The 14548-nt window shown below is 43.7% G+C and overlaps 2 protein-coding genes across 2 annotated transcripts in view; one reads left to right on the top strand and one right to left on the bottom strand.

Moving 5' to 3' along the window:
* Nucleotides 1–202, top strand: part of LOC308098957 (uncharacterized protein) — a 40359-nt gene extending 40157 nt beyond the window's left edge. Inside the window, exon 49 of the mRNA XM_080447427.1 lies at nucleotides 1–202. This exon is cut by the window's left edge and continues 604 nt beyond it. The gene's annotated coding sequence lies outside the window, so the exon portion shown is untranslated.
* Nucleotides 203–9784: 9582 nt separating this feature from the next.
* On the bottom strand, nucleotides 9785–12957 carry LOC308098664 (zinc finger protein 862-like; the record flags this gene model as incomplete). Its single annotated transcript, XM_080447071.1, has 8 exons — nucleotides 12819–12957; nucleotides 12408–12728; nucleotides 11826–12052; nucleotides 11354–11718; nucleotides 11008–11252; nucleotides 10738–10889; nucleotides 10258–10545; nucleotides 9785–10131 (listed from the first exon to the last, which is right to left on the bottom strand). The coding sequence occupies exons 2-8, from the start codon at nucleotides 12599–12601 to the stop codon at nucleotides 9785–9787; spliced, it is 1818 nt and encodes a 605-aa protein (XP_080303197.1). The 5' UTR covers nucleotides 12602–12728; nucleotides 12819–12957.
* Nucleotides 12958–14548: the final 1591 nt, after the last annotated feature.

The following is a 14548-nucleotide window of genomic DNA, read 5'->3' as shown; positions in this document are numbered from 1 at the left end:
AGGTTATTTTTTTTTTAGTTTTTTTTTTACTTCCCCTCTCTGACCCCTCCTGGAGTTTACAGAAAACAGTTCAGAAACCACACGTGACTTTTTCATTTTTTTGTTTGTTCTTTTTTCCACACCTCCACTGCCCTCAACGGATGAAAGGACAATACGAGCTTTGTACACTTTGTTTCAGGTGCTGAATAAACGGTCAAACTGACGTCCATGTGTCCGGCAGCATGTCTGCTTCTTTGTGCGTTTGTTGGTTCATTTGTTTTGTTTTGTTTGTTTGTTCGTTTTGCTTGTTTCGACGTTTTCTTCCTTCGAACACTTTTCATATTAAAATCAGCAGCAGAGAAACACGGGTTTAAAACTCTTTTTGTTTTCTTTTCTCTTTTGTTTTCAAAAGAAAAGAAAATGAGAAAGCAGCGAGTGTTCTACCTCAGCACAGAAACAACCTCTCTAACAGAGAGAGAGAGTTTAAACATGTCACCTTAGGGAATACTGTGTGTGTGCGGGGTAGTAGTAGTACAATAGTGATTAAAAAGAACAACACTACAATAACAGTTTCAGGTCCAAATAGATGCTTTTCTAACGTTTATTGAACCCTATTCTCTCTCTCTCTCTCTCTCTCTGAGAGCTGTAGTGAGAGTTTGGTGCTGTGTGTAGATCTGTAAAGTGGATTGACTGTCTGGAGTAGATCTGTAAAACATGTGGATTGTGTTGTATTGAGGTGTGGGTTCATCTCTCTCTTTCTTTAGTGTTTTATTTCCTGTTCTCTTAAAGGGTTAATTGGTCAAAGAAAACAAATGGAGAAAATAAGATTATTATTATTATTATTATTATTATTTATCAATCTAATGGTCTGTAGAGAGAGATCATGTCAGGACAGACAGACAGACAGACAGACAGCTACCGTACCTGTTTTGTAAATGTATGATAATAAATCTGAGATGTTTTTAATTATTTTAAATGCTGAAATAAAGCATGTTTAACATGATCTAAATGTTCAGCTATACTGTAAGTCACTGTAGTTTAACTCTGTTGGACCTGAAACTGAACCAGCTCGACACTAAAGGCAAAAAGATGTTGGTCAAACTACCAAAAACTAAACAAAAACGACATAAAAACTAAGCTATGATGACACAACATATGACTAAATATATTGACAAAAAGACTATAAATCAGTCATTATGACGCCATTACGGGAAGCCAAAATACATTTTTAAATCAACTGTAGATTTAGTCAACTAAAACTAGACTAGAACTAAAATGGTTGATTGATTGATTGATGACAGAAACTAAAGACTATACTATGGCCCTGTCTTGCCTTCCCCATTAGAACTAAACTTTTTAGGCCTTTTTTAAAAAACATTTAAAAATAGTTCAAATAGCCGATCTACAAGCTCACAACGTGTTGATGTAGATCGGCTATTTTCACTATTTTAAAATGTTTTTCAAAGTAGTAAAAGCGGCCTAAAAGGTTTAGGCATAAGGGGGAAGGTGGATAGGGCATCAACACTGCCTGTATCTCTCTAGACCAGAGTCCTCAACAGGGGGGTCCTTCAACAGGGGGTCCTTCAAAAGGGGGTCCGCGAACTGCAGCATCACTTGCAGACAAGCCATCATGTTGATATAATGTTAACATAATGTAAAAAATAATAATGTTAAAACACAATGTTTCAACTTGGAGGCACTTAAAAAGTCTGTGGAATACTGCCAAGACAAGCTAATGTCAACACACTGTAGTGGGGGTCCCTGCTTCCTGCTGCTTTAAAAATCGGTTCAGAATTGAATGAGTAAAATAGTTAAATAGCCTGCAGTGTCCTCTTTTGGGGAATTCAGAATATGGTCACCCTAGCTAAGGGGTCCCTGCTTCATCTCTCTCTCTCAGCTAAGGGGTCCCTGCTTTATCTGTCTCTCAGCTAAGGGGTCCCTGCTTCATCTCTCTCTCAGCTAAGGGGTCCATGCTTCATCTGTCTCTCAGCTAAGGGGTCCCTGCTTCATCCCTCTCTCAGCTAAGGGGTCCATGCTTCATCTGTCTCTCAGCTAAGGGGTCCCTGCTTCATCCCTCTCTCAGCTAAGGGGTCCCTGTTTCATCTCTCTCTCAGCTAAGGGGTCCCTGCTTCATCCCTCTCTCAGCTAAGGGGTCCCTGCTTCATCTCTCTCTCAGCTAAGGGGTCCCTGCTTCATCCCTATCTCAGCTATAAGGGGTCCCTGCTTCATCTGTCTCTCAGCTATAAGGGGTCCCTGCTTCATCTGTCTCTCAGCTATAAGGGGTCCCTGCTTCATCTGTCTCTCAGCTATAAGGGGTCCCTGCTTCATCTCTCTCTCAGCTATAAGGGGTCCCTGCTTCATCTCTCTCTCAGCTATAAGGGGTCCCTGCTTCATCTCTCTCTCAGCTATAAGGGGTCCTTGGGCATACAGGTCTGTAACTCTGGGTAAAAGAGTTTTTAAATAAGAGATGAGAGACATAGAACCAGTGAGATATACTATGAGAGTTATGACATTAGCATAGACTCCCATTGTACGAATGGAATGGGGAAATGCTCTGTCTGTCTCAATGAGGAAGTTCCAATGTTTGGAACTACAGCCCATACAGCGACCTGCTTTGTGGTGAGATGAGATCAGACAAGAACAGATGAAGCAGACCCATAGAGAGAGAGAGCATTTCTGCATTCCATTCTTACAATGGAAGTCTATGCTAGTGTGGTCACTCTCATAGTAGATCACACTGAGATGAACTAACAAGACAAGGAGAGATGGAGGGGTTAAATAATTCACATGGAAAGTCAAACAACAGTCTAGTGGGTCTCAGAGTGGGGTCCAGGGAGGGGGAACCAAATGGACCCTTACAGGTCTGTAACTCTGAGAGTGTACACATGGAACCAAATGGACCCTTTTAGTGTGTGTGTGTGTGTGTGTGTGCGCGTGTGCGTGTGCGTGTGCGCGTGTGCGTGTGTGCGCGCGTGTGTGTGTGTGTGTGCTATACTAAACCATTGGTTCTCAAAGTGGGGTCCTGGGGGGGGGGGGGTGTTCCAAGGGGGTCCAAAGCAAAATGTGTTAATGGAGCAAAAAATAGCAGATCTACAAGCTCACCGCGAACTTGTAGATCAATTAATAATAATAATAATAGATGAGGTTTCGGTGCTCTGGCGTCACATGATGTCAAGCTGATGTCAGCACTGTTGCCAGATTGTGTGAGAGAAATAAGCAACCAGGTCTGTGAAAACAAGCCTGATTAAGAAGCGACCACATGAGAAAATGTAAATCTGTATCCATCAGCTATGTTTGAAAATAGATGACGCTTTGTGAGCTTGTAGATCTGTTATTTTCAAAACAATCTTGAGGGAAGTAAAGTGAAAAATGTGGGGGGGGGGGTGACATTGATATTTTATAACCACTGGTCTAAACAACATTAACATGGAAGCCCAAATAAGCAACTACACTTAAGAACCTATAGCTCCCTAAATAACTGTATGACTGACTACCCATATTTACAAGCACCTTTACAGAAAAACAAGCCTGAAGTGGCTCATAATAAGCGGACATGGCAACCCTGGATGTCACCTTGATGCTCGTGACAGATTCTCCTACCTTTTGAACAGATCTGTGCTGCATGGTGGCATCATGGGGGTCCATGGGGGTCCACGGGGGTCCATGGGGGTCCATGGGGGTCCATCCATCCACACACACTCCTTCCAGTCTGATGTGAATCCATCCAGATTATAGAAACCATCTTGTAGGTAAATCCACAGTTTGTAAATCCAACAGATCCTCATGTTCTGTCATTAAAAACACACGTTATCCCCAACAAAACCAAAGTGTCACCATGTACCACCACCTTCTAGAGACTGAATGAACACATCAGTCTCTCTCTCTCTCTCTCTCTCTCTCCCTCCCCCTCTCTCTCTCTCTCTCTCTCTCTCAGTGTCTCTCTACCATGCTGTGGTGTAACAGGATCAGGTGTGTTTAGCGGTGGGCAGCAGCTCAGTACAAAGAGTGTGATTGTCCATGGTGGTGGGAGGAGGCCGGCTGCCCTCAAATACCGGATACCCCCCCGGCCCCCCCCCCCCTCTCTGATGGGCCTTTCACTGACAAACTGGGGTCTTTATTTTGGGGGAGTGGGCTTGAAGTCTAGTGTGGAGGACAGAATGGAGGACAGAATGGAGGACAGAATGGAGGACAGAATGGAGGACAGAATGGAGGACAGGATGGAGGACAGAATGGAGGACAGAATGGAGGACAGAATGGAGGACAGGATGGAGGACAGGATGGAGGACAGAATGGAGGACAGAATGGAGGACAGAATGGAGGACAGAATGGAGGCAGAATGGAGGACAGAATGGAGGACAGAATGGAGGACAGAATGGAGGACAGGATGGAGGACAGGATGGAGGACAGAATGGAGGACAGAATGGAGGACAGAATGGAGGACAGAATGGAGGACAGGATGGAGGACAGAATGGAGGACAGAATGGAGGACAGGATGGAGGACAGAATGGAGGACAGGATGGAGGACAGAATGGAGGACAGGATGGAGGACAGAATGGAGGACAGAATGGAGGACAGAATGGAGGACAGGATGGAGGACAGGATGGAGGACAGAATGGAGGACAGAATGGAGGACAGGATGGAGGACAGGATGGAGGACAGAATGGAGGACAGAATGGAGGACAGGATGGAGGACAGAATGGAGGACAGAATGGAGGACAGGATGGAGGACAGAATGGAGGACAGAATGGAGGACAGAATGGAGGACAGGATGGAGGACAGGATGGAGGACAGAATGGAGGACAGAATGGAGGACAGGATGGAGGACAGAATGGAGGACAGAATGAAGGACAGAATGGAGGACAGAATGGAGGACAGAATGGAGGACAGGATGGAGGACAGAATGGAGGACAGGATGGAGGACAGAATGGAGGACAGAATGGAGGACAGAATGGAGGACAGAATGGAGGACAGGATGGAGGACAGGATGGAGGACAGGATGGAGGACAGAATGGAGGACAGAATGAAGGACAGGATGGAGGACAGAATGGAGGACAGAATGGAGGACAGAATGAAGGACAGAATGGAGGACAGAATGGAGGACAGAATGGAGGACAGGATGGAGGACAGGATGGAGGACAGAATGGAGGACAGAATGGAGGACAGAATGGAGGACAGAATGGAGGACAGGATGGAGGACAGAATGGAGGACAGAATGGAGGACAGAATGGAGGACAGGATGGAGGACAGAATGGAGGACAGAATGGAGGACAGAATGGAGGACAGAATGGAGGACAGAATGGAGGACAGGATGGAGGACAGAATGGAGGACAGAATGGAGGACAGAATGGAGGACAGGATGGAGGACAGGATGGAGGACAGAATGGAGGACAGAATGGAGGACAGAATGGAGGACAGAATGGAGGCAGAATGGAGGACAGAATGGAGGACAGAATGGAGGACAGGATGGAGGACAGGATGGAGGACAGAATGGAGGACAGAATGGAGGACAGAATGGAGGACAGAATGGAGGACAGGATGGAGGACAGAATGGAGGACAGAATGGAGGACAGGATGGAGGACAGAATGGAGGACAGGATGGAGGACAGAATGGAGGACAGGATGGAGGACAGAATGGAGGACAGAATGGAGGACAGAATGGAGGACAGGATGGAGGACAGGATGGAGGACAGAATGGAGGACAGAATGGAGGACAGGATGGAGGACAGGATGGAGGACAGAATGGAGGACAGAATGGAGGACAGGATGGAGGACAGAATGGAGGACAGAATGGAGGACAGGATGGAGGACAGAATGGAGGACAGAATGGAGGACAGAATGGAGGACAGGATGGAGGACAGGATGGAGGACAGAATGGAGGACAGAATGGAGGACAGGATGGAGGACAGAATGGAGGACAGAATGAAGGACAGAATGGAGGACAGAATGGAGGACAGAATGGAGGACAGGATGGAGGACAGAATGGAGGACAGGATGGAGGACAGAATGGAGGACAGAATGGAGGACAGAATGGAGGACAGAATGGAGGACAGGATGGAGGACAGGATGGAGGACAGGATGGAGGACAGAATGGAGGACAGAATGAAGGACAGGATGGAGGACAGAATGGAGGACAGAATGGAGGACAGAATGAAGGACAGAATGGAGGACAGAATGGAGGACAGAATGGAGGACAGGATGGAGGACAGGATGGAGGACAGAATGGAGGACAGAATGGAGGACAGGATGGAGGACAGGATGGAGGACAGAATGGAGGACAGAATGGAGGACAGGGGAAGCAGTGTTTCAGTCAGTGGTGGGAAGAGTAAAGCCTTCTATAGAAACCTTCTAATGGGGCGGCAGTGGCTCAGGGGTAGAGTGAGCTGGAAACTGCAAGGTTCCCAGTTCGATCCCGGGCTGGGGGGCTCCCCCAGAGTTAGTGTGGAAGTGTCCTTGAGCAAGACACTGAACCCCTAATTGCTCCTGATGAGCAGCTTGGTGCCTTGCATGGTTTCCTCCTCCATGTGAATGTGTGTGTGTGTGTGTGTGTGTGTGTGTGTGTGTGTGTGTGTGTGTGTGTGTGTGTGTGTGTGTGTGTGTGTGTGTGTGTGTGTGTGTGTGTGTGTGTGTGTGTGTGTGTGAATGTAATGCACAATCTATGTAAAGCGCATTGGATAAAAGTGCTATACAAATGCACCATTTACCATGTATTCTTACCATGCAGGTGTGTGTGTGTGTGTGTGTGTGTGTGTGTGTGTGTGTGTGTGTGTGTGTGTGTGTGTGTGTGTGTGTGTGTGTGTGTATCTGGAGGTGTGTGTTCTCTCTATCTACCTATTACAAATAAATTATAAATGTTTTATTTAAGTATAAGTAGTGATAATATAAACCTATACTCTGTTACAGTAACAGTCCATCTATTCTCAATTTGCTTGAGTAAAATGATAATAATAAATAAAGGGTTTTGGACAAACAGTTTAATAACAATATAATATGTGATTCTTATAGCAATGTTATGCTTCATACATGTTTGACTCATGCATATATAATGAGATGATTTACATATTTGAATAAATTGTCTATTTATAAGCAGTATCTATGGACACATGATGTATTATTTATAGCATTGGTTCTCAAAGTGGGGTCCGGGGACCCCCAGGGGTCCTTGGGGAGGTTCCAAGGGGTCCCCACAATGAATTTAACCACTTTATCCATATGTTATACTTTGGCTATTAAATAATATCAGACATACAGCCACACTGCCAGCTTGTAGATCTGATATTTTTGAAAAATCTCGAAAATGTTTGGAACATTTTGAATAATCTTTTTAATTTCTTAGCATACATCTTCTCTTCTGGGGGTCCGTGGCCAAATGCACACCATACATTCATTTGGAGGGCCTTGACATGAAACAGTTAGAGAAGCACTGATATATAGCATGTAGCTCTGGTCCATAGCCTAGAAGGAGTTCTCCTTAAGGCTGGGACTTTGGAGTCTTTGTGCTCACACCACAGTGCTCACACGGTGGTGCTCACACCACAGGCTGCTTAGCCTCTCGTCTAGTAAAAAATAAAACATACACTTTCTCTACTCACCTAAACAAAGAGGGTTTTATGGAGTTGAAGTGGGAACACTCTGAGCCCCCCCCACCTCACGTCTAAAATACACTGTTTGGCCAAAATGTTAAATATTTCACAGGAAGGAAAACATCTTTTAGGTACTCCGCTGCGCCCTCTACCAAGGACGCACGCGAGCTGAAAATTTGAGTTATTTTTTTTTTCTTTCTTTTTTGGGTGTTATTCGGTTAATTCACAAAAAAAATATGTACTCCATGAAGTGTAGAAGTCTGAGTTTTTTTTCTTTTTCTTTATTCTTCATCCCAAAAGTGGGGGGGATATCCCCCCCATGGAACTGAGTATGTTCAAACCCTCCATCTCCATGCTATAGAGTGTATGTTCTATGACCTGTTCATCTCCATGCTACAGAGTGTATGTTCTATGACCTGTTCATCTCCATGCTACAGAGTGTATGTTCTATGACCTGTTTGCTGAACAAGGCATTGATTGGATACTTTATTAGACAGAAATGCAAACGGCACGAGTAGGATATACTCCAGTAAAGTAAAAGTACTTCAAAATTGTACTTAAGTGCAGTACTTGAGTAAATGTACTTAGTTACTTTCCACCACTGGTAATCATTGCTATGTGTAACATAATGTATGTTAGTGTAAACCCTATGAGTCATAAGATAAGATAAGGGGCGGCAGTGGCTCAGGGGTAGAGTGGCCGGGTAGAGTGAACTGGAAAACCGCAAGGTTCCCAGTTCGATCCCGGGCTGGGGCGCTCCCCTAGAGTTAGTGTCGAAGTGTCCTTGAGCAAGACACTGAACCCCTAATTACTCCTGATGAGCAGGTTGGTGCCTTGCATGGTTTCCTCCGCCATCGGTGTATGAATGTGTGTGTGAATGGGTTAATGGCACAATCAATGTAAAGCGCTTTGGATAAAAGCGCTATATAAACGCACCATTTATAAGGCTACTAGAGATGTGTGATTTAGAGGTGTAGTTGCATGTTGTTCCCACTGGAGGGCGCAATACACTCCTACACTCTATATATTCTGGAACTGCTTGCTGTTCTGTAAACTTCACTATTTGCTTGTTTGAGTCCAGATACTTGATAAAAACCAACCAGTGTGTTAATGTTGTGTTAATGTTTTAAACGTACTTTAGTGTCAACACTGTATGGTTGTAGTGATGTTTATGAAGACGTTTAATGCTAACCAAGATGCTAAGCTCTAAGGGGACCGTACCTATGTTCCCCGGGTCCTATGTTCCCCGTTTCCTAGGGAGAGCGGGGAATATAGGACCTAACCCAGGGGTTGACACTAAGGTCTCAGAGGCACTTGCCCGTCGGGCAAGTGCAGGTCATGTTCTACTTGCCCACAGGTCATGGCCACTTGCCCCAAAAAATATCGTAACATTTTAATTACTGTTCATTTTAACTCATTTCTTAACTTTCTTCTTGCATGTTTTTAAGCGTTTCCTTTCCCAGTTTAAAAATATTAACGTTTTTGTTTAAGTCACTTGAATACAATACAGTAAACAATCAAGTCATGACACACAGATGTAAATACTAGCATTTTATTTTAACCACTTAAATAAAAACATGAGGTAGCTCTAGATAGTGCATCATTGAGAACATGCTTAATACTGAGGTAGTGGGTTCAATCCCAGTAAACTAACACATTTTACATCACTTTGGATGAATGTCTGAGCAGTCATTTTTCTGTTAAAACATGAGCAGCCTTAAAAGTATTAATTTGTTAAACAGTCTAACCTTTACTTACTTTTACAGTAGTTGTACAGTATTACTTACTGCTACAGTATTTTGAACAGACTGAAGGTACTTACTGTTACAGTTTTTTGAACAGACTGAAGGTGCTTACTGTTACAGTTTTTTGAACAGACTGAAGGTGCTTACTGTTACAGTTTTTTGAACAGACTGAAGGTGCTTACTGTTACAGTTTTTTGAACAGACTGAAGGTGCTTACTGTTACAGTTTTTTGAACAGACTGAAGGTGCTAACTGTTACAGTTTTTTGAACAGACTGAAGGTGCTTATGTACAGTAGCATAACTGTAGTTCCCTTTTCCAGAAGGTGGCATGAACATTTCCTGTTTGGAGTCAGTGTCCCAAAACTTTGATTGGCTCAAATCTACTACTGAACAATCAAAGTTCTGGGAAACTGACCCGGAACAGGAAATGTTTATGCCACCTTTTGGAAAAGGGAACTACAGTACAATTATGCACAAAGTCTAGTACTCCTCTTCCTCTTCCTCCTCTGACAACTCTAGTACCACAGCTTCGTTTTCTGCTGCCTGGCCTGGTCGACTTCTTGCAAGTGGTGTAGGTCGTCTTTTACGCTTGGACGAGACCCACCATCTCTCAACTGCAACATTTGCATCAAAGGCATCCTCATGTGGACCCATGATGCTCAGATACATCAGCTTCTGGAGCTGTGAGTTGGCCAAAGAGGAACGATGCTCAGATTTGATCCTCTTCATCGAGGAGAATCCCCTTTCACATCCTGCAGTGCTCACAGGAAGTATTAGATATGTCTCCATGAGATGAGCTAGTCCTTTGAATCCAGCCTTCTTATCCTCTATATGTAAAAAAAAGAAAAGAAAGAAAGAAATATATATAAAATCAAATCTTTAGTATTTAGCATTATTAATATGAATGTGTCAATCATGACTTCTTGTTACAGTAATGATAAAGTTCAACATACCACACTGCAGGATGCCCAAGAAGATCTCACTCATGGTACAGGCAGTCCGTCTCCTGGCATAGCTTTTGTAGAGAGCGAAGTCGGCTTGCATCACCTCACTGCTGATCCCAGCTCTCTCTAGCAGCTTGCTGTAATGCTGTACCATCTTGCTGTACTCCTCCTGGCCATAGACTGCAAGGTCATCTCTGGAGGTGGGCCAGTGAGAAGGATCCAGCACCCCAAACAGTGCCACCACACTGTCATCCTGAAGGTCCCTCAATCTTTCCTCTAGGTGATCGATGATGGAGTCTGTTAAGGGTAGTGCAGAGTTGTATTAGTGCTCTTTTTGCTGTTCACAGGTAGTATACTACCCAGCTATACTAGTTAAAAATACTGATTTATTAATGTATTATTTTGTTTCTTAAGCAACAATAGAGCAGATATGAAAAATAACCTAAATATACAAATAAGGCGATTATGTAATAATCATGACAGGCCTACCTATGACTTTCTCTCTCGTCTCCAGAAGGGTTGTGGGCTTCTGGTTCTTAAGTTTCACCAATTTGTAGGTCCCCGTCTGCTCTACATCCTGGGCCACTTTTGTCATCTCCGGGCCTATGGAGTCTTTGAGCTTCACCAGCTCAAGAAAGCACCTCATGGGGAAAAAGAGACCAAATAAATGTAATTCTGGATGGCTGCCTGTGTTCCAGTGGTTAGGGCACTTGTGACAACTTTCAGTTAACCTGTAAGTAGGTATAGATTTAAACATACCTCTCTTGACTGTGCAGTGCTTGGCAGACGGTCAGGTTGTCTTTTTGAAAAGACTGGCTCAATTCAGAGAGGTGGTTCATGACATCACACATGAAGTGCATGAACATGACATTTTCATGGTCTAGGAGGAAGGAGAGAACTTTCTTTGCTCGTCCAGCAACTGAAGCAGATGGCTTTGGGTGGCGGTCAGGACTGGCCATATCCTCAAAGTGGGCAACCAACACTGGATAGCTGTCACACACAATCTGAAACAATAGTTAATAAGAGATGTGTATATCTGCCATTTGAGTTGAAATTTGTTTGCCAAATAACTTTTAGACATAATTATAAGCATAACAATTAATACCTTTGTCGCACGGTGCACGTATGGCAGCCAGCGAGCACCACGGAGAGTAGTGGGCCTTAGGACCTTTTCCTCCAGTGCCTCAGCAATATTGTAGAGCTCTCTTATTGCTTTTGGGGAATAGTGGTACTGATCATACAAATGAACCAGCATCTCCTGCAGGTTGGTCATCTTTGGGTTGTTACGAATAGCCCCCACTACACCCAGCTCCAGTCTATGTGCTATGCAATGTATGGAAACCAAATGTTCCACATCCTGTCTGAGACGGGCTGCCACTCCCGACTTGGACCCCAGGTTCACTGCAGCCCCATCACTGCCAAACCCCACCAGTCTGGCTTTCCAGTCTTTCAAACCAGCCCCTTCCATGCCTATAATACAAGAAGCACATAATTTGTATTTAGTCCTTATGACTTAATTTAGCATAAACAATAACATTCACATAAAGCTGCTTTACAAAAGCAAATCAAATACTCACAGGTTTCCACAGCCTCCAAGACACCCTCTGCGTGAGCATGTTTCACTGCTTGGATCCCCAAGAAAGCATTCTGGGGGCCCCCTTCAGCCAAGTACCTGACATAAACCACTTCATTTTCGATCTTTGCTGTATCTGTGGCACCATCAATCATAATTGACAGATAGTTTGCCTTGAGGATGGTCTTTATCAGCTTCTCCTGTTCCAGCTCATAAATTCCTCCAAGGAATCTACATGGATTAAAGTTCAGTTTTAATTAACATTTACCGATTTATATTTTTTACTTAAGCTATCAGGGCAGTGACAATATTTGCAGCAGAGGTGATAAAGCAGGCACAATCAAAACGATGGAGCGTGCACAGAAAAATAATTTCACCCACTGTTTTACACCTGTAAACGTGTGATATGACAATACAAATTCTGATTCAGTTACAGCTTGCAACATATCTGAGCTATTATTTTAATGAATAAAACATTTTAACCAATCTATGGTACATTTTAGTTTTCGATATGCTGTTAAATATGTATTTATACCACAAAACAGCTGAAACAAGCATTGTGGTAAGCATTGTTAAATCAATTTACCTTTTACAAGCATTATTGCTATTATAGCATTGAGAGACCTGGCCCCCTGTTCTGGCAACCAGGGCACGGAGGTGGGGGAATTCTGTGAACGGCTGCTCTCTCTTGGCGACATAATAAGCAACATGCATTGTGTTGACCATTTTATGGCGTAGTTGCTCTTCCATCCGGAGGACACCCCTCATTACGAGAGGCATCGGTGCTTCACGTCCCTGGCTTGCCCTTTGTTGAGCACTTTCACACAGTCCATGGCGCTTACTTTCAGCGTGAGATTTGAGAGTCGAGTGTCTGAATGACTGGCACCCAGTAAACAGCGACGACGTTCTGAAAACACAATATATTACCAATAAATATATTTAGCCGTTTAATCGTCATTATCATGCCATGTTTACCGATAGACTGAACTGAACTCACCGGTCAGAAATGGTAGGAAAGTCACGGCATACTTTGCAAAGTAGGACGTCACCCTGTTGTTCTGTGTTGTGCTGCAGCAGCCATGGAAACTCGACGTTCCACTCCTCAACAAACTTACGCTGACGCCGTAAGGATTCATATTTACTCTTTCTACCGTCCGTTCCATCTGTGTCCTTCGTATTTTTAACTTTTTTCCCAGGCTGCTGGCCTGTTTTGGGGGGCTGGAGAAAACTCATGTCTCTCTCTCATGACTAAAGAAGTCGTTCTTCTCCATAGATATCATCCGCTCCCAGTGTTGCCATGTCAGCTTATTATAAGCGTCTTACTTTTCTGTAAAGTTGTAAAAAAAAATTGGTGGTTGCAGATAGCCGATCTACAAGCTCACAACGCGTCACATCGCTAAGCTTGTACATCGGCTATTTTCAAATAGCTGATGAATAGATTTAAAGTGCTCATGTGGCCTGAATTGCTTCTTTTGGTCTTGTTTTCCTAGACGTGGTAGCTCATTTCTCTCACACAATATGGCAACACTGTGTCCACTCCACGTTCTCACAAACAGACAAACTTATTGCGATCACGCTTGATTCCAAACGTGATTTGCAACGAGTGATTTATAACGAAAAGTTGCGTGCCTGTGTCTTCACTCTTCAGCAATATGTGAGCTTGTAGATTAGCTGTTTTCGCTGGAGCTCAAGCCGCAGGTTCAGTGCGTGTGTGCCTGTGTGGGGGAGGGAGGGACTTGGGAGAGAAGGAGAGGGGTAGGGGGAGCGCTCTGGCCACAATCACTGTCTAAAGACAGATATCTCGTTGCATCCCCACTCAAAATGCGCACTTGCCCCGTCGGGCAGTTCAAGAGCAAACTTCTCCTGCCCGACCATTTTATTTACCTGCCCCGGGCAGTCGGGCAGGCGTTAGTGTCAACCCCTGCCTAACCTAAACCTAACCCTAACCATAACCTTAGTGGGGAACATAGAACCCGGGGAACATAGGTATGACCCCGCTCTAAGCTAGCTTGCTAGCTAGCCCTGGTTAGTGAGGCAGCAGCATAGTGAGACATTAAAGGGTCATTCTGCTTATTTTGTGACATGAAAACAATTTGGTCTGAGTGTCTTAAGACACTAATGGTTTGTTGTAAGTAATGTAGTTAAAAGTACCTGGATGGTTATAATTTACATATTAAATAAAATAGAGATGCAAATTAATGGTTAAAAAGGGGAATATATTAAAATGGTGTATTAAAAGGTTAATAAGGATTATTTATCGTATAGTTAAAAGTGTAATTATTCATTTGTAAATAATTCATGTTTGTTAATTTGTGTTGTGATACTGACATGATACTGACCAATATACTGACCAAGATACTGACATGATACTGACATGATACTGACCAATATACTGACCAAGATACTGACATGATACTGACATGATACTGACCAAGATACTGACATGATACTGACCAAGATACTGACCAAGATACTGACCAAGATTACTGACATGATACTGACCAAGATACTGACCATGATACTGACATGATACTGACATGATACTGACCAATATACTGACCAAGATACTGACATGATACTGACATGATACTGACATGATACTGACCAAGATACTGACCAAGATACTGACATGATACTGACATGATACTGACCAAGATACTGACCAAGATACTGACATGATACTGACCAAGATACTGACATGATACTGACCAAGATACTGACCAAGAT

This window comes from Gymnoscopelus braueri (assembly GCF_963280865.1).
Source record: "Gymnoscopelus braueri genome assembly, chromosome: 13".
NCBI lineage: Eukaryota > Metazoa > Chordata > Actinopteri > Myctophiformes > Myctophidae > Gymnoscopelus > Gymnoscopelus braueri.
This window is presented reverse-complemented; position numbering and strand designations above follow the sequence as displayed.